The sequence below is a fragment of the Phocoena sinus genome, chromosome X (assembly GCF_008692025.1).
Source record: "Phocoena sinus isolate mPhoSin1 chromosome X, mPhoSin1.pri, whole genome shotgun sequence".
NCBI lineage: Eukaryota > Metazoa > Chordata > Mammalia > Artiodactyla > Phocoenidae > Phocoena > Phocoena sinus.
In genome coordinates this window covers 101,301,092-101,324,646 of record NC_045784.1, presented here as the reverse complement: position 1 = coordinate 101,324,646, position 23,555 = coordinate 101,301,092, and the positions used below count along the sequence as shown (strand labels likewise).

General features: G+C 45.0%; 2 protein-coding genes across 2 annotated transcripts in view; one reads left to right on the top strand and one right to left on the bottom strand.

The window, feature by feature from the left end:
- Positions 1-10,362, top strand: part of LOC116748128 (A-kinase anchor protein 17B) — a 113,652-nt gene extending 103,290 nt beyond the window's left edge. The window contains exons 4-7 of the mRNA XM_032620990.1: positions 236-1,004; positions 2,476-2,603; positions 3,977-4,244; positions 8,716-10,362. Of these exons, the coding sequence (XP_032476881.1) occupies positions 236-1,004; positions 2,476-2,603; positions 3,977-4,244; positions 8,716-10,362 (2,812 nt within the window). The remainder of the gene's footprint in view (positions 1-235; positions 1,005-2,475; positions 2,604-3,976; positions 4,245-8,715) is intronic.
- A 4,568-nt stretch (positions 10,363-14,930) lies between these two features.
- PGRMC1 (progesterone receptor membrane component 1) lies at positions 14,931-22,842 on the bottom strand. The gene is made up of 3 exons (XM_032621016.1): positions 22,424-22,842; positions 18,959-19,114; positions 14,931-16,226 (listed from the first exon to the last, which is right to left on the bottom strand). The coding sequence occupies exons 1-3, from the start codon at positions 22,746-22,748 to the stop codon at positions 16,123-16,125; spliced, it is 585 nt and encodes a 194-aa protein (XP_032476907.1). The 5' UTR covers positions 22,749-22,842; the 3' UTR covers positions 14,931-16,122.
- Between the last annotated feature and the right edge of the window lie 713 nt (positions 22,843-23,555).

The following is a 23,555-nucleotide window of genomic DNA, read 5'->3' as shown; positions in this document are numbered from 1 at the left end:
CTCCTTCCTGAAATCCTATTATTTCTATTTTACAGTTAGGGGAACTGAGACACAGTCTTTGGAAACTCTTTGAAACCTCTAAAACACATAAAACAAATGTAAGCTATTGTCTTAATTCTCCCGATAGTATACGTTCCCCTATCAATTTGACCTAAGTCCAGCAAATGGCAGCATTCAAAATCTAAATCTGCGTTTTGCTCCATTTGTATCAAAATGTTCCCTTTCGCCCTCTAAGGTTTCCCGCAGATACCATGACGGTCACGATGGTGTACGATAATTCAGAGGCAACGGAGCTCTGTGCGGCTCAGCACCTCTACCTCAAGCCCATAGCAAAGTTGATGATCAATGTATTGCTCCCTGAGAGCACGGAACCCATGAGGCCCTTCTCTAACTGGGAAGTTCTTGACCAGCTGAAGAGCCTGATTTGTCCTGACCAGTTCACCACAGTGCGGCTCTCCAAGAGCACTAAGGACTTCATCCGATTTGAGGGGGAGGCTGAAACTCGAAGTTTGGTTCAGATCCTGAAGGCCAAGTTACACGGGAAGATCATCAAGCTAAGCGGTTTGAAAACAGACTTAAGAGTAGTGGCCACAGATGCCCAGGGGGAGTGGGAACACTTCCCCAAAGAAAAGAGGGCGCCGTTGGCTGACGGGTCTGAAGAGCAGGACCACGATAAGAGCCCAGATTCCATATACTTCGAAGGCCTGCCCTGCAAGTGGTTTGCACCAAAAGGTTCCAGCGGGGAGAAGCCGTGTGAAGAGATCCTTCGGGTGGTCTTTGAAAGTTTTGGGAAGATCAAGAATGTGGATATTCCGATGCTCGACCCCTACCGAGAAGTCATGACTGGTGGGAGCTTTGGGGGGTTCAGCTTTGGCTTGCAGACGTTCGAGGCCTTTATACAGTACCAGGAGTCAACTGACTTTGTAAAGGCCATGGAGTCCCTCCGCGGGATGAAGCTGATGCTTAAAGGAGATGATGGGAAAGCTCTGGCATGTAACATTAAGGTAAGGAACAGCCAGGGGTTTTTAAACAAAATTTCCCACTGTTCAGGTGGTCCTGAGTAAAAGCTAGGAGGAAGCATCTGCAACAAATTTCCTTAGACCCCAGTAGGCTCTGATCAACAGCTAATGTAAAGATGTGTGTTGTCGTTAATCAGTGGATGATTAGGGGAAAAATATCCTGATTTGAACATTCTTCTGCTATCAGCCATGCTGCCAGCTGTGGTTTGAAAACGATGGTTGTTATAGTCTGGGACTCTGCCCCAGCTTCTCTGGGGCACCAAAGAATTCTTCATGGTCCTTGTGGAAGTATCTCATATACTTATTCCATTTGACAAGTTGCCGGGAGAGAGGGCAACATGCAGCTTGAAACCACGAGGAGAGCAGTTTACTCCCTCTTTGCTACTGGGGTCACAATTTATTATATGTTCCTGTTGTCTGTCAGGTAAATTGCTGAAACAAAATCCCAACAAACCTGGATCCTTTCCTTTCAGAGTCAGCCTGTCTATCCAGGCATGTCACTTCATCACTGTCTGAATGCCTGGTCACCTCCTTCTTGAAGCCTTAATCCAGCAGAAGAAAAGATGCAGCTAAACCCTCCTTTTTCTCTAAATCAGTCTTTAGTGTGAATTTGGACTTTCAGCTTCGGTAGCTTCGTGTGTGTGTGTGTGTGTGTGTGTGTGTGTGTGTGTGTGTGTGTGTATGTATGTGGGTTAAAATATATATTTGAAAATTATGAGCTATTCAGTCCGACAAAAGATACAGCAAATACTATAATGACCGCCCATGTACCACTGCCCAGCTTAAAAAATAAAGCATTACCAGTGATATGAGAACATGCTCCCCTCTGTGTACCATCCTCAGTCTCAGGCCCCTCCCTCCCCTCAAAGGTAACCATGATGGTGAATTTGGTGTTTATCACTCATGCATATTTAAATAGCTACTTCTGCCTCCATTTATTTTTTAGGCAAGTTTATTTGTAGCACCTCAATCTGACTTCCACTTTATTTAGAGATTTACAAAGTTGTTTGATAATCACTGTAGTCAGACCTTGTATCTCATTTGGTTAGTTTTCTTACATCTTTGCTCTCCCACCCTCCTCTCACCCATTTTTGGACTCTTTTTGTCTCTGGTGATTAAAAAAATACGTTAATTCAGTTGATCACTATAACAAACCAGAGGCAATATACTCACATCCCTTAGAACTTGCATCCATCATGGCACTGTAATGCCGCCTATGGCTGTCAAGTGAGCTCCTCAAGGGTTCTGCCAAAGAAAATTCTAGAGCCCCACAAGGACTGTTTGGCAGGTAACTGAGAAGCAGTGGAACAGTCTGGGTGCTGGGATGCAGAGAAGGCATTTTTAATTCATTTGGTTTGGCACTGCCACGTACAAATTAGTTTTATCTCTCTGGCCTTCGACACACCCAGCCAGTGGGCAAACTTTTCTAATGAAACTTTGAATTGTTTGGGGGCAGGTAATGTTTGATACAACCAAACACTTCAGTGAAGGAGCTATAAGGAGGAGAAATCAAGAAAGGCTGAAATTACAAGAGCTGGAGGAAGAAAGGAAAAAAAAGAAGAGAGAAGAGGAAGAGGCTGAAAGGTGAGGAGACCAACTTCAATGAAGAGGGTTTTTTTAAACTTTTGATTTATGGATTAATCCCTTCAGGTGAATGGCTGCGGGGAGGAGGAACTGGTACAGTCTTTCCACTGTGCTGTTACAAAACCAAAAGAGAAAGCAGTTGAAAGCAAGAGACTTAAAAAGTATGCTTGTCAGGAAGAACAAGTAATGAAGAATTGTGGGACCAGCCAGATTAAGATGTCTGGGAGGAAATGGTCATTAAAAAAAAAAAAACAGGAAATTTTAGAGTGAAAATTCTAGCAGTTTACCTAAATTTACCAAATTTTACCTTGCCTATCAATTGAAATTTTGGGGAAAATTTCTTTTTAGGTCTGGAAAAGATTCTCTTCCATAAAATGATCAATAATCAATCTAACCCATAGGCCAGAAGGCATGGATTTGTTGAGACTATTTTTCTCGTGGGCCTAAGTTCTTTCTGTGAATTTGAGGAGCCTCTGTATTTACTTCTTTGAGTTTATCATTGTTTCCCAGTTTAGGAGCTTGAGACTAGAAAGGGCTATTGGATCGCCAAAGGTTTGCTAAGGAGGGACAAATGGTCCAGAACCACAGGGCTCCCAAAACCAGTTTTACCTCCCGGCTCCTCCCCTTGCATGTTTATTCTTCCAGTCTTTTATGCAAATTATAGCCATTCAAAAGAGGAGTTTAAGAGTACCCTTCCATCTTCCTCTCACTTTTTTTGGCTGGCGGAGTGCCAGGAGTTACTTGAGGTCATGTCTGTGAAACCTGGCCAGAAGCTGAGCCCAGTCAAGGTAACGATTCCCCCCAAATTTCCAGATTGACCATGCAGTTTAGCTAATCCTCCAGTTTTTGGCTAAGCCCTCCCTCAGGCCACTGTCCTTTTTTCCCCCCTTTTCCATGTTTCCATGAGGGCCTACCCAAAACAGCTGAAATTTTCAGAAAATGGCAGAACAATAAGGCCGTATGCTTCTAAGCCAGTCTCTTTTTATGGTGGTGTACTCTGTTAAGTAGTATGCACCAAAGACCAGTTCTCACCTTTATTTTCTGAGTGCCTTGACTTACTGTCATTTGCCCCTGTGCCACCAACTCACGGAAGGTTTTAATCTCGAGAGAAAAGGAATCTTTGCTGTGAAAGCTGGATCCAGTAGCCCCTGCTGATGGTTTGAGAAGGTGGAGGCTAGAGGCCCCTCCTTTGAATTCAGTTGCCTTCTTTTTTTTTTTTTTTAATACTCTCTGCATGAGGTCTCCTATACATGTTTCTAACTCATCAACTTAGTTATGCGTTGTCGGGCCCTGGCAGGGGGACGGGAGTGGGAAGGGCAGCAAATGACTGATAAATACCTTCTGAAGGGTTGACTCCGTTAATCATTATCCAGAAAGAGAAAAGAAGAGGAGAGGAAAGCCCAGGAAAAGAGGAGAAAGGCCAGAGTCAGGAGGCGCGCCCTGAAGGAAAGAGACAGACACCGGCAAAGGAGACAGAAGGACAGTGCCAAAGCGGAGGCCCGTCAGGGGCCCAGCTCTTCCGAGGACTGGGAAGAGAGGAAGGGCCTGCTGGCCAGGAGGCGGCTGGAGGCCCTCCACCTGCTGCGGGCGCTCCTGAGGAAAATCGCAATAAGGCTCTTGTCCCATTGTTCTTCGCTTTTGGTAGGTACTGACCTTTCTGAGACACGACCTTTACTTTTTTTTTTTTTTGGCGGTACGCGGGCCTCTCACTGTTGTGGCCTCTCCCGTTGCGGAGCACAGGCTCCGGACGCGCAGGCTCCGCGGCCATGGCTCACGGGCCCAGCCACTGCGGCATGTGGGATCTTCCCGGGCCGGGGCACGAACCCGTGTCCCCTGCATCGGCAGGCGGACTCCCAACCACTGCACCACCAGGGAAGCCCACGACCTTTACTTTTAAACAATGGCCTATCCTTTAAACAGCACACGTGGAAGGCTCACTGTATTCATTGGGGTTTATTTTCAATAGACTGTTCGCTAATAACCCCAATTGTGCATTTACCAAAGGGATACCCAGATTTTCTGAAGGTGTTGGGTCTCACCCCCCTTCCCCGCCCCCCCCCCAACCATCTGGCACACACACACTTTGTGTTTCTAAACTTTAGGATGGTTTCACCCGGGGCGATATAGCTCGTGCATCTACTTTTGTTAAGTTCCTAATTGAGGTAACAAAAAATGCACGGGGGAAGAAATGGGTGGTGGGGGTGTTGGGTTTGTAGTCCTCCATTAATTTTCATTGGCCATTCATCTGTGACAGGTTTGGATGCGAAGGGAGAACCTTGAACAGAGACCTTGGTGGAGCAAGCTCCTGTTAGTCTAGTCCTTTTTAAAACTATTTATTTATTTATGGCTGTGTTGGGTCTTTGTTGCTGTGCGCGGGCTTTCTCTAGTTGTCGCGAGCGGGGATGACTGTGTTGTGGTGTGCGGGCTTCTCATCGTGGTGGCTTCTCTTGTTGCAGAGCACGGGCTCCATGCATGTGGGCTTCAGTAGTTGTGTCACGCAGGCTCAGTAGTTGTGGCTTGTGGGCTCTAGAGCTCAGGCTCAGTAGTTGTGGTGCATAGGCTCAGTAGTTGTGGCTCGCAGGCTCAGTAGTTGTGGCACATGGGCTTAGTTGCTCCGTGGCATGTGGGATCTTCCCAGACCAGGGCTTGAACCCGTGTCTCCTGCATTGGCAGGTGGATTCTTAACCACTGCACCACCAGGGAAGTCCCTTAGTCTAGTCTTAAACTATTTGCTAAGGAATGTCTCACATCACAGGCCAATTGTTTTGCTTGAGGAGTTTCAGTTTCAGAAGTTTTTTGTTCTCCCACTTACTGGCCTCCTAAAGATAACCAGACTCAGCAGATGTCCCAGAGTAAAGGCCAGAAAGCCCTCCCAAAGTGTTAATTTAAAAAGCCATATTCAGTGTTCTTAAATATGAAAAGTGAATGGCATTCGTTTTATTTTTTTTTAATGTATTTATTTTATTTATTTATTTTTGGCTGAGTTGGGTCTTCGTTGCTGCACACGGGCTTTCTCTAGTTGCGGCGAGCGGGGGCTGCTCTTCGTTGTGGTGCGTGTGCTTCTCATTGCAGTGGCTTCTCTTGTTGCGGAGCACGGGCTCTAGGCGTGCAGGCTTCAGTAGTTGTGGCACGCAGGCTCATTAGTTGTGGCTCTCGGGCTCTAGAGCACAGGCTCAGTAGTTGTGGCACGTGGGCTTAGTTGCTCCGTGGCATGTGGGACCTTCCCGGACCAGGGCTGGAACCCGTGTCCCCTGCATTGGCAGGTGGATTCTTAACCACTGCACCACCAGGGAAGTCCCTTAGTCTAGTCTTAAACTATTTGCTAAGGAATGTCTCACATCACAGGCCAATTGTTTTGCTTGGAGAGTTTCAGTTTTGGAAGTTTTTTGTTCTCCCACTTACTGGCCTCCTAAAGATAACCACACTCAGCAGATGTCCCAGAGTAAAGGCCAGAAAGCCCTCCCAAAGTGTTAATTTAAAAAGCCATATTCAGTGTTCTTAAATATGAAAAGTGAATGGCATTCGTTTTATTTTTTTTTAATGTATTTATTTTATTTATTTATTTTTGGCTGAGTTGGGTCTTCGTTGCTGCACACGGGCTTTCTCTAGTTGCGGCGAGTGGGGGCTGCTCTTCGTTGTGGTGCGTGTGCTTCTCATTGCAGTGGCTTCTCTTGTTGCGGAGCACGGGCTCTAGGCGTGCGGGCTTCAGTAGTTGTGGCACGCAGGCTCATTAGTTGTGGCTCTCGGGCTCTAGAGCACAGGCTCAGTAGTTGTGGCACGTGGGCTTAGTTGCTCCGTGGCATGTGGGACCTTCCCGGACCAGGGCTGGAACCCGTGTCCCCTGCATTGGCAGGTGGATTCTTAACCACTGCACCACCAGGGAAGTCCCTTAGTCTAGTCTTAAACTATTTGCTAAGGAATGTCTCACATCACAGGCCAATTGTTTTGCTTGGAGAGTTTCAGTTTTGGAAGTTTTTTGTTCTCCCACTTACTGGCCTCCTAAAGATAACCACACTCAGCAGATGTCCCAGAGTAAAGGCCAGAAAGCCCTCCCAAAGTGTTAATTTAAAAAGCCATATTCAGTGTTCTTAAATATGAAAAGTGAATGGCATTCGTTTTATTTTTTTTTAATGTATTTATTTTATTTATTTATTTTTGGCTGAGTTGGGTCTTCGTTGCTGCACACGGGCTTTCTCTAGTTGCGGCGAGTGGGGGCTGCTCTTCGTTGTGGTGCGTGTGCTTCTCATTGCAGTGGCTTCTCTTGTTGCGGAGCACGGGCTCTAGGCGTGCGGGCTTCAGTAGTTGTGGCACGCAGGCTCATTAGTTGTGGCTCTCGGGCTCTAGAGCACAGGCTCAGTAGTTGTGGCACGTGGGCTTAGTTGCTCCGTGGCATGTGGGACCTTCCCGGACCAGGACTCGAACCCGTGTCCCCTGCATTGGCAGGCGGATTCTTAACCACTGCGCCACCAGGGAGGTCGCGTGGCATTCATTTTAGATAGAGTTAATTTTATGTGTATTTGCCATCTCAGCTTTTTGTTCTCATTGGTGTGGCCAATCAAACTGCATGAAATCAGGATCAGAAAAACCTCACATTTCCCTTTACAATAAGGTGAGCTCGATCTTTTTTAGTTTACCTTAATGACTGCCAAGGGTGACTCCTCTTGAAGAATTTCTCTCTTTAAATATGTGTGGTGCCTAATTCTTGGCCTCATCAATACCTTACACTGATTATGCAGTCCGCAGGTTCTAATTCCAAGTCCTGGGTAAGCTCTGTGCCCTGATTTGTGCCAGGTGTCAGTGGGAGCTCAGTACAAGCTCTCCCAGCGAGGTAGGGCCCGTGTGTAGGACCTTTCACCTGCCCTGCAGTCGTGCAGAGCAGAGAGCACCACAGAGAGGACCGCTGTCACAGCCATATTTTCTGCTTGCTGTCTTGTTTCCAGCTGGGGCGGGTGAGGTGGGCAGCTCAGGGTCACGCCCCTCTGCAATCCATGGGAAGAGGCTGGACTATAGCCCAGAAAGCCCTTTGTTTATCTTTTTCAAAGGCAGCTGACCCTTTTAGACACACATTTCACCCATCAGTCTTTTCTTGTTCTAGGATTGTAGCCCCAGGGAGGGCTCTAGAGCATTTCTTAATCCTCTTCATGTCCCCAGCCCCTAGCACAATACCTGGAACAGTAAGTAGACTCATCCATCTGTGAAGAAAGGAAAAAGGGTCATGTGCTTTAAAAAAAATTTTTTTAAATTGAAGTATAGCTGATTTACAGTGTTGTGGTAATCTCTGCTGTGCAGCAAAGGGACTCAGTTATATACATACAGATGTTCTTTTTTTAAATATTCTTTTCCATTATGGTTTATCACATGATATTGAATCTAGTTCCCTGTGCTATACAGTGGGACCTTGTTGTTTATCCATCCTATATATAATATTTCCTATCTGCTTAGCCCACATTCCCAGTCCTTCCCTCCTCCACCCCCCCCCCCCGCCCCCTTGGCAACCACAAGTCTGTCCTCTATGTCTGTGAGTCTCTTTCTGTTTTGTAGATGGTTTGTTTGTGCTGTATTTTAGATTCCACATATGAGTGATATCATATGGTATTTGTCTCTCTTTCTGACTGACTTCACTTGGTATGAAAATCTCTAGTTGCATCCATGTTGCTGCAAATGGCATTATTTTGTTCTTTTTTGTGGCCGAGTAGTATTCCATTGTATATATGTACCACATCTTCTTTATCCATTCATCTGTCGATGGACATTTAGCTTGTTTCCATGATTTGGCTTTGTAAATAGTGCTGCTATGAACATAGGGGTGCATGTATCTTTTTGAATTATAGTTTTGTCTGGGTGTACGAAGGGTCATGTGCTTTTGAAGGTATGTAAACCGGGGTGCCTTCTAACATAAAGACGGGCACAGACCTAATGAAAGCAGCTCCTGTTAGACCGAGACATTTAATTTAGTACCTCCTGTTTCTTCAGTGTGATATTGTTCCTAATTTCGGTCTATCCTAGGTGTAGTTAGAAACCTCTACAGAACAATGCTAGAAAGCCCAATTTTCTTTGAAAATTTTAGTCTGTTTAGTTTTTCATGTGAGATTTTTAACCTTTTTCTTTGAAGGGGTCTATACAATTTAACCCACGGGAGGTAGATGTTGCAGTCTCCAAAGCTAATCGTGCTCCGGGGACCACACTGGGAGCTCTGAAGAAAGAAGAGTTAAACACGCGGTATCTTCAAAATCAGGAGGAAATGCCAAGATATCAGGTTTCCAAGTCAGATAACAAGCGAAAACAAAAAATGAAGGAAAGAGCTACTGCTCACTTACGTAAATCTTCCCACTACCTTGGGGGAAAACAATTAAGATATTCAGCTAGAAAAGAGAGAACTGGAAAATTATTAACCAGTGAATACAATCACAGTTTGCTCCCTGATGGGAATTCTTTGCAAATTGCAATGATTCAAGGTCAATCTCTTGCGAAAGAAGACTACCATGGTTCTAATAAATCCTATTCTTCCAGATTAGTTGAGAGAGACCATGGCAGGAAACAGAAGATCTATGAAACAGATGAATTTATTGACTATATTCTTAACTATTATCACACTCCAAAATATGCCCGTATCTGCCTAGAACCAAGTCACATAACAAGCACATGTCAGTGGCACAGGGCCGTCCATGCGAAAGGAAGTGGATTTCAAATCAACTTGAGAAAACATAAGCGTCATTTAACCAGTTTGAGCCAAATGCAAAACCTAGATAGGAGAGAACAGGTGCAAGAAGACGATTCCTGCGCAAAGATTTGTACTCAGGATCCTGAGCATAAACCACAAAAGAGGGGAAAAGTGGATTATGCCAAAGAATGTAGAATGTTTAAGGGGTTTAAACATCATTGCGAGGACACAGTATGTGAAGCTGGTGATCGGCCATCCCCGGCTTTTGGAAAGAGCCATCTGTTGGAACAGACTCATGCTTACCAGGTCCAAGATTCCATATCCACAAGTCAAAGCCAAGTTTCCTCGCCCAACAGGTCAGCAGACTTTGATTTGAGGTTGACAGATTTCTTAGAGGAAATTAGCAGTGATTCTGAATGTTTCAGTGAAATCCTTAGTATAAACAAAGAGGAGAAAGAGAAATCTGTGGCCACATATGATAGCTCCCCAGAAAAGGGATCTCTTGACACTGATGAAATCATCACTTACGATCCAGAAATTAGGTCAAGTCAGCAAACCTTGTATTCAGAGTGGAAACATGAGGAGGAAAGATACTCTAAATACGAGCTTAGGAAACCAGGCAAGAGGTCCAATTATGAACTGAGATGTTCACGGCTTGAGGGTGAAAACAATTCTATTAGAGATGAGAAGAGCAACAGCAAAAAGAGGGGAATATTGGCCCCCAAATACTTATTTGATAAAAGCTACCACCACGAGTCCAGTGCCAGTGATCAGTTAGACACTGTCACAAGAAAGAGGATGCAGTTTAGTGATAGTACATTTAACCAGAAAGTGAACTGTAGGCCCTTTCATGTGCCAATAACATCATCAAAAAGTGCTAATGCTTCCTATTTGGGGGATTTTCCCAAAAGAAGAGAGGCTCCACGGAAGTCAGAATACAACCAGGATGCAAGGAGGTTTAAAAGATATGAGAATTCTGAAGATTCCATGCTGAGTTCTGATAATTACTATACCAGACATAACAGTCAGGAGCACATTGACTACGGAAGCTATTTAGGAAACAACCACGCTAGTTCTTTATATTATCAAATGTTTTGAAGGTCTCTTAGATCAGGAAACTCTTACTCACAATAAAAATGTGCAAGAAGAAAATTTCAGACCAAATGTAGAGCAAGAAAGAAAGAAACCTTGTTTCTCTTGCCAAAGGATAAAGCATAGATCTAAGTGTGTGTGTGTGTTGCAGGTGTGTTGGCAAACTTTGGAAACACAAAACATCCAGATTCTGAAGGTTGGTAAAACAATGTGCTTGCGAAACGTCCTTATCCAAGGATAGACATTTCTACAGTTCGATTGCAACTTCAATTCGGTGCCATCAAAGGAGCAAATTAACATCGAGAGGAGTTAAGATAGCCCTCTATGGCTCTTCAGCTGTCATAACGTTATCATTTAGCATCATTTATCTTCAGAGGGAATGGCAGTGAATGAATAATGATCTTTTTACTTGTTCTTTAATTTGGTCAGAACACCATGTGCAGCAACAAACTTTCCTGACTTTTATCTAGAAACACCTATAGATAAGAGGAGAGGTGACACCTAGAACATATGATAGACTTCTTCATGACATTAGACAGTTCCATGAGCATCTACTAGAAAGAAATTAGTCTTATTAATATGTTCATAGGACTTAAAGAGTTGTCCTTTTAGAAACAAAGCCTTGGAAGAAGAATCTAAAAGGGGCTCAGATCATCCTTTGAGGTTTACACAGATAGTGGACCATTAGCAGAGTTGTTTTTTTGGAAGAACCCCATGTCATTCCATCCTAGAAAAGCAACAGGATTGAGGCGATATAACATGGGATTTGCCAAAGGAAATATTGAACGATCCTGGGGCACCAGTAATGGCACTTAGGAAGAGAGGACGTGACAGTATTCCATTTCAGGTTATGTAATCCTTTCACTCAGGGTTGGGTGACATCAGTTTGTGAAAAGCCACTGAATATCCCAAAACTGACTTTTATAAAACAGTAACAAGTGCCTCCTCAATCCTCAATAATGCCATGGAGTTAGGAAGAGTCATGGGTAAAGCCCATAGTTTTCTAGCGGGGGAAAAATTGTATGTGTGCCGGATTTGTAAACTCTTAACATAAGCAATTTATCTTTTTACCTGCTGGTTTTGGACTCCTTGAATATGTTTTTAAATTGAGATATTTTATAGATTCGTAAAGACATACATCTTAATGCAGTGCATGTTCTATTGAAAGCTCGGCTGATTCATTCTGCCTTATATTGGATTTAGGACCTCAGGGGGCAGTAGATGACTTTTTTTCTTCCAACGAAGCTATAGCTGACATGGCAATTGAAGACCTCAATGAGATGAGATTGCCTGCAGTGGGGAAAAGGTGATTTTAATCCACTGAAGTAGTGGAAGGCAACATTTTCATATGACATGATTCATTTCAAATAGTCCTAACTTGATAGTCCATAGAAAAGTACCAGGCTGGTAAAGCCAAGGTAGGATGCCAGTCCTTGTGGTTGCCCAGAGGCACGCTGTGTGCTCATAACCACCCTCTTGAGCAACCTGATATCTGAAATGGCTATAAAATCTTCTAATTGATCTAAAGTAAGAGCCACAAGTTGTTTCATTGATCTCCTCTAATAGCATTTAACAGAGGTATGCCAGTACAAGCAAAAGTTCAGACATGAATGTAACATAGCAGATTGATTATACTTATTATCAATGAATGATTTGTTGGCTCCCTTATATTCAATTCCACTCGCAAGCCAGTGACTCTGCCATCAAAACCAGGCTTGGCTTGTCCAATCTGAAACATTGCTCCTAGGGCGAGTGCCTTTTCTCCTCTGAGGGCTAGCAGTGATTATTAACGTTCAGAGGACTGTTGTCCGGAGTAGGCTTTTAAACTACTAACAGCTTGTATTTTGTCAGACAGCTTTTGGTAACCAGGTATTATTCTCCTCCAGTGAGACCCCACCTCCTTATTTTTTCACGTTTCATGCCCTTGAAACAAAGAGCATTATGGGTTTGTAATGGAAAGCAGCTATGCTTGTTTTGAAAAAGAAAAAACCCCAACTCAGTCTCTTCTGTCATTCGATAATTTTTCTTTGCAGAGATTTTAGGCGTGAAAACAATTGCAGAATACAGCATGTGCAATTAAAAATTTCTTTTGTATAATAGAACTGGTGCTAAGTCACTTCTATATAATAATTTGGTCTTGTTTTGTTTGCTAAATACCATCCTGGGACCTAGAAGAAAGTAAAATTACTGGTTTTATGTTTACTTTCCGTACAACCTTGGATTTTTATGTCTCGTGGTAATGCATTCTAGATTTGAGTAAACCTCTTTTTTTGGGGGGTGTGTAGGCCTTAAACAAGGAAGAGAGCAATTTATCCTGAACTTTTCAAATGAATTGGCTTAGTAAGGAATGAGACAGAGCCGAAAATGTTGTAATCACGTTCTGTTAACATTGTTATTCTTTGTTGTGCTGTTGTTTAAGTGGCGCAGAAGTATTTTCTCATGTCTTTTTCCTATGTCCCATTAAGTGAGGGCCTGAACTTTAAGCTGTGTCTTTTAAAATAGATGTTTTTCCTTGTACGTGCTGCTAATAGTGCTTTAAGAAAGCTAAAAATCTGTCAGTGCGTTTTTGTTCAATTTGTTTGGATTTCTCAGGGTAGAAAGCCATGTAACCTGGTAATTTGGAAAATAAGAACCAAATAAATGTATTTTCACTTGTTGCAAGACTGTTCAAAATGTGAACTTTTAAATGCTGATAATTCCACTTTGGGGGGTTGGGATTTCTACCCGTGGTATGCTGCTTTGCACTAACGTTGTTGATCCTTTTTGTCATTTGCATTGGTAGAGAAATAATACATATTTGATTTTCAGATATATTAAAAGTAAAGTTGTCATGGAGTCTTTGTTCATTGACCGCATGTACTGGCTAGAAGGTTGCACACCTGCAGTAACATTCTCTGAAAATATATGTCTGGTTTCAATGGTTTCGAGGCAACTTCCCCAGTTTATGGTAATTGCCTGTCAGAGCTCATGAAACCACAGTTGTGTTTTCATCTTGGATAAATTAAAATCATGGTATTTGGACTCAAGAGTATTCTCCCTTCAGCAAAGGTTTTATCAGTTCTTTAAAGGTAGCAAAACGGACTCCACAGAATTTCATCTCATCCCTTCAGGCCTTGCCTTGGTAGAAGTGTTGAAGTTACTCAACATCCAGAAACAAGTCAGAGACACGAGGGGCTTCAGTGATCAGTCTTTGACCCTGCAAGCTTTAGCTGTATTTTCACATGAAATGTACAGCAAACCACCTCTAAGCATCCCTAACAAAGGCAGACTGTACCTTAGAGAAAAACTGGGCACTTTAGAGCTGAAAGGGTTCTTGTTGGGTTCAAAGAGCTCTTTCTGAGACAGCAAGGGCTGTTCTTGCTTGTTCTGGATTGAAGATTTGCATGAAGTTTGGCCCTCTGAGGTAAGGTGAAGAGGACATTGTGTAGAGGCCACAGATACCACAAACGCATAGTGAATGCTGCTTCTGACCCATAGATGCTGGGACTGAGAACAGTGTATCTGGGCAGGGGCCAGAAGCAAGCAGGTGGGGAGCAAACAGCGGACCCTTCCCCTGCTGAAACCACCACTCCCTCATCTTCTTAAATGGCGCCTTTTACATAGTATGGCTTACGACTATGCGAACTGGATTTGAGTTTTTAGATCAAAGTCCTGCCTGATGGTAATACCACTTTACCTGTAATCAATACAATGTTGATTTAGTTCTGAATGGAGGGGAATCCGGCTATTTGGGATTGAAGCTTTTAACCAGGCTCTGGATGTTTTCCTCCTGGCATCAGACAACTGTTTAACTTAGTAAAGGGAATAGCCTAATCTTCACATCTAAATGAGATTTCAGGCTGCAAAGGTGGCCCAATTCCTCTCTCCCTCCCCTTCCCCCATAGCATATGGCCTAACAGGTTGCTTGGCACAAAAGAGGCAACTCGAATATTTGTTGAATGAAAACTAGTTGGGGAAAAGGACACATTTAAAGACAACAAAAACAGGCAATATGGTTTGAGAACGTAAAAGCTGGAAAGCTTTTGAGCCCTCTTTGATTCACGGAGTACCTCCTTTGTAAGAAAAGTCTGCCAATTTTAACACTAAAATGGCAGAACACTAATATTCAGGGTAATAGGTTGTCTGTGTTTATACAGCCAACTGCACGCGCAAATCTGATATCCTTCTTTCGGCACAAAGTGAATCAACTTTACTGCTATAAGGATTCCCGAACACTTTACTAATCCGATGATACATTACAGCAAAAACAAAACCTGCCTTGGCACTCGGTAACAGTCTTCACTAGAGTTACTCCTTAGTGACCTTGCCGTAGACCTCAAGGTGGAAGTCTGCCTCTGAGTTTATTAAGTTCTGACTTAAAGAGGCAGAATTTGACAAGTCACAAAAAATAAATTCAATTCACTATTTTTTTTAACAGGACAAGCTGGTATTTGGTTTGTGGCGTGAGGCCTCTGTAAAGTTCTGCCCCTTTACTTGTCTCTTTTGGAATACAAAAAAAGTCACTCAAAAGTGAAACTCTTGAAGCTGGTTACTCAGATTAAGGTTTAAAAAAACAGGGCAACCCACCACACTAAACTGGGTAAAACCATTTTATTAACTGACCAAAGCACTTCGTTTTGTTTTCTGATTTGAGGTAAAACCATTAAACACAGTTCACAAGAAAATACAATGACTACTCAACTACAAGAAACCTCACTAATTGTTCATATAATACTTTTACAAACTCATACAACTGTACAGTCTACTTAAGCTAAGTTTATTGTTAACCAAAAGACCAATATCAAAGACCAAGACACTTGACTACTACTCTTGCAGTGGCTATAGTTTTGTAACAACAGAAGAATAACTGTTACTTTATGAATACACTTTAAAAACCACTTGGCTAGTGATGTATTCGGTTTCCTTATTCTTCAGGGGTGTGAAGGCTCTTAGGAGAGCAATCACCTGTTCCTGTTCTGCATGCCCCTCTCTCACGTCCAACCATGTAAAATAACCATGAACGTGGGGACTGGGAAGATAGCCCTACAGTCTTATTCATGTGTTTTAGGTTTTTAGGCAAGCCAGCTGATTTTTTCCAAAGCTTGCTTTTGAATGTTCACATCCTGTTTTAATCCTCACTGTAGATTACTATGTTAGTGAGGGCATCTGAGGGTCCCAAGGAGGACAAGGACAGTGATGCAGACTGGAAACAAAGAAAGTAGATTTCTTGCAATTGAGCCCAGCTTTGAGATTTCGTTTTGTTATTGGACACCTCTCTTTAATCAATACCAAAGCCTGTGGAACACCGCAGATTTGCTTCAGAGGTAGATAAAACAGAAATCATGCAGTTAAGTCGATTGAGAAATAAGGGATTTGCTGTCTTCAGAGAACATCATGACTAAAAGTTGATCCTTTGTTCCTTGATGCTTGAAGGACTTTGCACATTTGACATTTTTACCTGTTTGGGGCGAATACCCACGTCTTACCTGTCTCTCAGGAAAAAACAAATTCAAATGCAGCCTGTACTGACTACAGATAGAAGAAAAACAGTAATAACATTTGTATTACAGCACTGCAGTTCACTTTCTGGATTTGTGACACACAAACATATCATGCATTCTAAGGCAGAAGTTAGCTTTATCAGTGTCACTAGTGATGTTAATTAAAAAAATGTACAGCAAGTTCAAAACTTTTCTAAATATTGAAATCACCGTGTTTTAAAGACAGACTGGAATGTTACAAATGATTCTGCAAAATACAAAAATAGATATGCGTCCACTGCAGGCTTTAATCACTTTTCCGCGCACTCTCATCCTTTGGCTCCTCCTCATCTGAGTACACAGCGGGCTCCTCCCCCTCCTTCAGCAGTTTGCCCACGTGATGATACTTGACTGGAAGGAGAGAGGAAGATACAACGGTCACTCTCGCGCTTTCGAGAAAATCATGACATTTCATTTGAAAGCATTTGTGAGAGGCCTACGAATGACACAATAGCACGTTGGGCTTCCGGAAGGTGGTTTATACCACAGTCCCAGCCAAGTCCCAGGGAGTTAGAGTTTTGTGCCGCAGACAGAAATATAGAACAGGTAGCGATGCCTGACAACGAATGTGCAAGGTAATGTCAGAATGAGTTGTGTTAGTGCATAGGAGGTTTAGCAGAGCAAGGGCTTGTTATGAGTTAGGTGGAAGGGTTGCAGAACACTTTGTGGGAGAAGGATATGCTTTGGAAAATGTGTAGAAGGACTTGGGGAGGGAGGGGTTTCCAGAAAATTCAAGTACCACACACAAAGGCATGCAGGTGCGACCGAATGTATCTGGGGGAGCAATAGAGAGACCAAGTTGGCAGGAGTAGACTGGGAGTAGCGCTAGCCAAACAGGGTGGGGAAATCCTAAGACAGATGTGGAAAGCCAGCCTGAGGAGTCCGGACTTGTCCCACGGGTGTGGCAAAGGGCGTTGAAAGTTTACGACAAAGGAATGACAGGGTAAAACAGTGCTGTGGCCACTACGGTATCACTGTGTATAGAGGGCACGGCAGATTACGGTTAGGAGAGCCCAGGAGCAGGGTGACCAGGAGGCCAGCGGGTGGATCCACATGCGGAGGGAACAAGAGCCAGGAGGAGGGGGTGTCCGTGGGGGTGAGAAGGGAAGGATATGAGACACGTAAAGGAAGCTGGAAACATGAGTAAATGAAGTGAAAACTGGAGATTCCGTGGACCGAAATGGGGACTCTGGAGAGGGAGCCACTCTGAAGGGGCACGTGACTGGAGACTGACAACAGGGACTGGAGAAGTGAAATTAGCATTGGCAAGAAGCAGGTCCCTGGAAACGTTTGAGAAAGAAGGTTCAATGGAATCGTGGGGGTAGAAACCATACTGCAGGGAGCAAGGAGGGATGGAGCAATGGTTAGGGACAACCGCGGATTACTAGATGGCTGTCTAACAGTGAAGGGAAGGAGTGATAACAGTCTAGTGGGTGAAGGGGAGAGCAGGAGACGGAATTCTCCCCCAACACGGGGCAACAGCTATACGTGGTTAAAGGGAAGTGCTAACAGAGGCCAGAGAGCACTGGAGACGTTGGAGAAAATAGATTTAAGAGGGCAACCAGAACGTAAGGGACCTGAGAAGGGATGGAGTCAGCAGACAACCACCATATTGCCTGTATTATAAGGGCCAAGCTAACGTAGGGTTAATCATCTCAGTGTCAGAGGCCAAAAGAACTCCTCTTTCTGAGTATCGGTAGGAATTAGAGGGGTAACCAATCTGTTTAACCAGGCAACCGGAGCTACTTTGGTGTGAAATAATCGTCAGGAACAATTGGAACTTCCCTATTTGAACATTTTATAAAAGTCCCTAGGATGCTTGGGACTGCGCAAGACAAATAAAAGCCGGGTGGCGCCTCAGAGACCTGCCTTAAGGGGAATCCACGCCAGCTCTGAGTGTAGCTGAAGTGTCACAACAGTATTTGGGGCTAGCCTTAGTTTAAGGGGTTGGGGGAACCACACTTTTTACCCCACTGATGAAGGCAAGCCCTAGAAAATGGAGCTTTTTAAGTTATGAATTACGACTCATTGGTTTCATATAGAAGAATCTATTGTTACAAAGGCATCCTGAAGATGCAAAAAGTGAGGGACTGTTAGGTAGCTGAGTTATGTTTTCAGAGTAAAAAGACTTGCCTCTGGACTTGAAAGTTATTAGTCTGCTTGGGATCCAGACTCTAAAGGTAGAGCCATACCTGGCTAATTATTAATCCAGAACCCTCTGAAGTCAGCATTGTTTTCAAAGAAAATGGTTGGATTTAGCCCAAAAAGCCAATAATATTTAACAGATTATAGAGAATGGCAAATAGAAAATGACATTTACAATGAAAAATCCCCCTCAAGGAAGTGGTCACTGTCTTTATATACTGTTTCAAAGCTGGGAAAAATTATCATTCAAATTCTTAGCAGTGAAATATTGCTAAAGTGATCATCAAACACTTGGGTTGGACAAAAGCCACTTCCCCAAATCTCAAAATATGAACTTAACCCCCATTCTTACTTCCCCCCAAAGACCTCAGCCCATACCATAAGCCAGGAAACAAGTGTCTCCTTTTTGCTTTCTTCTTAAAAACGCAGACACCATTGTTGCTGGGCAGATTATAAGCATCATTTGTAGATGAGGCCTATAGTTGCGCTCAATTAGATTCAAAGAGAAGCTGTTTTGTAGAATACAAGTCTCTCATTCTTTAACAGAAATGTGGGCTGCTTTTAAACGGCAAGTTCTACAAGTGAGGGCTTATGAAAATTCCCTCTTTCTGTAGCCAAGATGGCCACTCTCCTTTCCCCTGCACACCAAGCACCAAATCCTATTGTGAAATCTATGCAAACCTCTCAAAAATTTAAAAAAACAGAAACCCAGGTTTCCACAGAGAACTAGCTAGAAATTGGTATGCAATCACGGCAAGTGACTCAGCACTGCTGCAATTACTTCAAGCCATGAACTTGATCCGTCCAAGATTCAGGAGCCTATCAAAATGCTTCCCAGTTGTAGCCTGCTTAGTAATAACTATTGTACTGCTGTGAATCCCATTACTGGTAGAAATTTGATCCAGGCACAATTAAAAAAACAAAAAACAACCGCTTACAAGTGAACTGAGAGTCCCAGTCATTCAGGGTCTCCTGCTGGGCAGGAGTGAGGTCAGAAAGGTCATCGTACTCGTCCTTCAGTGCTTCCTTATCCAGGCAAAATGTGGCAAGGCCCCTGGATGCATCTCTTCCGGCAAAGACCCCGTATGGCCCCTCTTTAAAAACAAAACAACAAAACAAAACCAAAGTCGATTATTTATTAGGCAGTCAATTTCTCTGTGGTTCACACACAGAAAATGGCTTCCTTACCCATTAACATGGAGAGTCTGCTTTTTGAATGACAGATTCCATTTGGAAACCATAAGTGATGTTGATCCTTTGATCATTACCTAGTGGATACTGAAAGACCTGTTGTCATTAAACTTTTAAACAACTAAAACTAAATCAAAATGCTATACATTAGCATTCATTTCTTGTGATTTTCAAACAGCTAATAAAAAAGCCATAAATGATTATCTCCTGGGGGGGAAGGTGTTAGTAGGGAATGATCCAAGATAATAGTGAGTTCGTGGGTCAGAATTCAACTTCTGGATATTGAACCTGGAGCCTGGCTCTGTTCTAGGCACTTGGGCTGCATCAGTGAAAGTTACGGATTCTGAAGATAAGAAACACTAAAGTGTAAATGAAAACATCTTCTTATAAACATACTCTGATACGATTTAATGAGTCAAGAGCGTCTTATAGAGATCTTTGGTTGCAAGACTAGACCGTGTTAAACATTAACATGTGGCATCTGCAGGAGAAATCATTTTATGAATATCAGTGGTTCAGAAATCTATCCACAGGTTACATAATCTTCAGTGTCAACAAAGAAGAGATGGCACGGGGCTCAGGTCTGTCACGCTGTTTTGGGTGGACTTGAAGACTGTGAAAATTCTATAAGATATCTGAATGCTATTATATGTAGTATTATGCTATTATATATGATACTAAATTTTTGTCTAAGAGAGCAGTGAATCATCCTGTAGGTAAAGTGGATTTTTAGACATTTAAATATTGCACAAGTAAATGAAGAGAAGCCAGTGTACTTTAAACAATGTGTTGTTTCCCCAAAGGTGGACTGAGTAGCAAGTCTGACATGAAAAAGTTTGTAGGTAACCACCATGCCAAGTATGAGAACAGAGCAAGTTTCATTACGACCTGGCCACCTGAAACCTCAATCCACCAGGATTCTTTTATTTTTACAAATTAGATGAAATGTATGATCAACTTTAAAATGCCAAAGAAAAATGGTTATTTTTAATCATCATTACATACTACCATTTCCACTAGAGAAGGTAAACAGGCCAAGTGTACGGGTTTTGGATCTCACCATTTCAGAAATTATGGTCACAGAATACTTAATCTGAGGGGAGCATTGAAAGTCTTTGGAGTATATATATTATTCACCAGAATGTATAGTCACTAGAATGTAAGCTCCAGGAGCAGATTTGTGCCTGTTTTGTTCACTGCTATATTCCCAGCACCCACAAAAGTGCCAGGCATACAATAATATCATTAAAAATAATGAATAATTTTTAGGAATCCTTTATAACATCAAGTATAATTTCCAAATGATGTTGTCACATATTCATAGCCTCACTGGACAATAGTGCAGGTAGAGACTGAGAGTTCTCACAGTGGGCCATCCTTATCATTTTAAAGAGGGGGAACTAAGGCCCAGAGAGAACAATGCTTTGCTCCAGGTCACACAGCTGGTCAGTGATCCAACCAGGCAGAGAACCCAGGTTGCCTGACTCCCAGTTTTGGGCTCCGTACACAGGCCTACATTCCTCTCAATGACTTTGCAAACTACAATCATATGATGATGCTGCAGGCACACGTTTCAACTGCTTTATGGTGTAGCTCAGTAAGAACAGATATTGACACGATTACGCTTACTGATAATGCCTTTAGGTGTGCCACTGTAAGTGACAAATAATGTAGGTGTGGTTTTCAAATTATCTTGACCTTTACATGCCTACAGAAAGCAGGTCTTCTAAAATCCTCCACGAGGAAAAACTGCTAAGTGGGAGAGTTCCTTAAGAACCTTAGCACATCTGATTTTGATGAGCTGGACTGGGAAAGTAAAACAGACCAGGAGCGGGAATGAAGGCAGGTCACTGTCTGCTATCCTCTCCCTCATCTCCAGACCAGTGGCCATACTCCCTGAGCCCCCTTATTTTTAGAAGCATCCATATTGGAGGAGCTAAAATCTCTTCTTCCTCCTCTGATCCAAACATTCTATAAAGCAGAACTTTCCAAACCTGGATTCTTCTCGAATTTGCCTGGGGGTGGGTTGTTAAAATGCAGATTCCTCGATCTTCCCCCCCCTCCCGCGGTTATGGAGATCAGGCCAGGAATCTGTATTGCACCTCAAGCGCATCAGGTGATTCTGATCCACAACCAAGCTTGGAAAAGCCTCATCTCCAAGGCCCCGTCAAGCCTGTCCCCCTCCAACAGCTCAGCAGTCACCCACCCCTCATTTCCCCTCCGGTTGGCTTTTCCTGAAATCCCCACACCCAGCGGCCGTCATAGCCCTACCCCTCTTGTTTCTCCGGATCCTCCCATTTCTCCCTCCCACCAATTTTTTTTTTTTTTTGGCTTCTAGTCCTTTCTCTCCTGCTACGGAGTATAATACTGTGCTACCTTCTCGTCTTGCCACATTCCTGTCGTCCGCTACATTCAGCCTTCCTCATCCAGCTCCCTTCCCCCATGGAGCCTCCCTTGTTCACCTCCCAGCTTTCCCCGTCTGCCACACACAGCACGCGCGCACACACATACCAAACACATGCCACACACATACCTGACACATGCCACATTCCTAGCGCACGCGCGCTCACGCACACACACACGACAAGCCGCATACACTGAACACGCACACACACATCACTCACCGCCACGCACAATGCTCCTACCTGCTGCTAATCCCATCTCCGATTCCCTTCTCCCAGAACCTCACATTCCACCATGGCTACTCCTGGCGTCATCGGCCTTCGCGTCCCCTCCAAGGCTGGACCTCCCTACCTCCTCCCGCCCTCCCCCCCGTCAGGTTTCCCTCGAGACACCCTCATTTCCTTTCTCCAGCCGGACACCATCCCCTCCTTCCAGGAACCCTCAAACCCGATACCTTCGAAACCCCCCAACACTGCGCTCTGCTGTGCCACCACCCCCGGCCTCCGCCTTCCAGCCTCGCGACCTCACCCACCCGCCCCCCGCTTAAGCGCTTCAGCCGTCTTCCTCCAGCCCACGCCGGGGCTGGCGGCGCGGACCGGGAATTCTGCGTCCCCCACTGGCCCGCAGCCCTTCCAGGACGCCTCTTGCCCCCTACCCGCCCGGGGAGCCGCCCTGCCCCGCCCTCCCCGGCTTGCCGCCATTCCGCCCCCACCTCCCCGGGGCGCCCCTCTCCCCCTCCCCTCTCCGGGACCCAGCCCCGTGCCGGGGCCCCTTCTTTTGTCTTTGGGGCCCCCGGCCGGCCGCCGTACCAGGCCCGTAGAACTTGCGGCCTTTGGTCACGTCGAACACCTTGCCGTTGATGGCCATGAGTATACGCGGGTCCTGGACGCCGTCGAAGCGCCGCAGCTCGGCAGGGGTGAAGTCGCGCCGCTTAAGGCGGGGCAGCGGGGGCGGCTCGTCGTCGTCGCTGTCGCTGGCCGTCGGCTGGTCCCCGCGCACGATCTTGTAAAGCAGGAAGATGCAGAGGCCGAGCAGCAGCAGGTTGAGCGGCGACGTGAAAATCTCGTGCAGCAGCCCGCCGCCCTCTAGCTCGCTCGGGTCGGCGCCAGTCGCCGCCACATCCTCGGCAGCCATTATCGCTAGAGCAAAGGTTGGGCCGGGATAGGGAGGGCTCCGGAACTGGCTTTCTCCTCCCTCTCCGCGAGCTAGTGGCGCGCGGGGCCCGGCGGACAGGGACTAGCCAGCGGAGGAGGCGGAGCCAGGCGGTGGCGGGGCCGGATGGGCGGAGCCTCTCAGCCCCGCCTCCCCGCGGCCTCCGAAGCTCCCGGCGCTGCTCAGTCGGGCCCCGCCTAGGTCAGGCCCCCCACCTTACCTCGGGATGGTGGCTCCCCTCCCCCAGCTGCATCCTGCATACCCAGCCGCCGAGATTGCGGAACACACCCCTCAGCAATACCTGCGAGGCCTGGCCCCAGCCTCACGCCATTCCCACCCCATCCTCTAGCTAACCGCGACGCAGCACGCTGCCCTCCTCCGCACCCCCAGTTGCTCGTCGCACACCGACCCGCTCGGCCTTGCCAGGTTCTGTGTGAGGCGCCACCTGATGCGAGCCAAACACTTCAACTCCATTTCCCCTGCTTTAAGCTTCTCCCTGCCTTCCAATCCGAAGACTCATCTTTCCCCGGCCAACCCTCGGGACCACGAGGCTCTCTTAGGAGACGGGAAACTCACTCCTTGAGCTCCTTTCCCACCCTAGAGACCCAGACTACCCATTTTCACCTTGGGAATCCCCATTCGCTGCCCTTGACGACCTTTCTCCAATCCTCCCCCCACCAGATGCTGTGGGGCAGACGCCCCCGGGATAGCTAAAGTCAGTGCACAGGCCTCATCTGACAGCTCTCCCAATATCTGGGGAAAACAGATCGGATCGTCCGATTTGCTTTG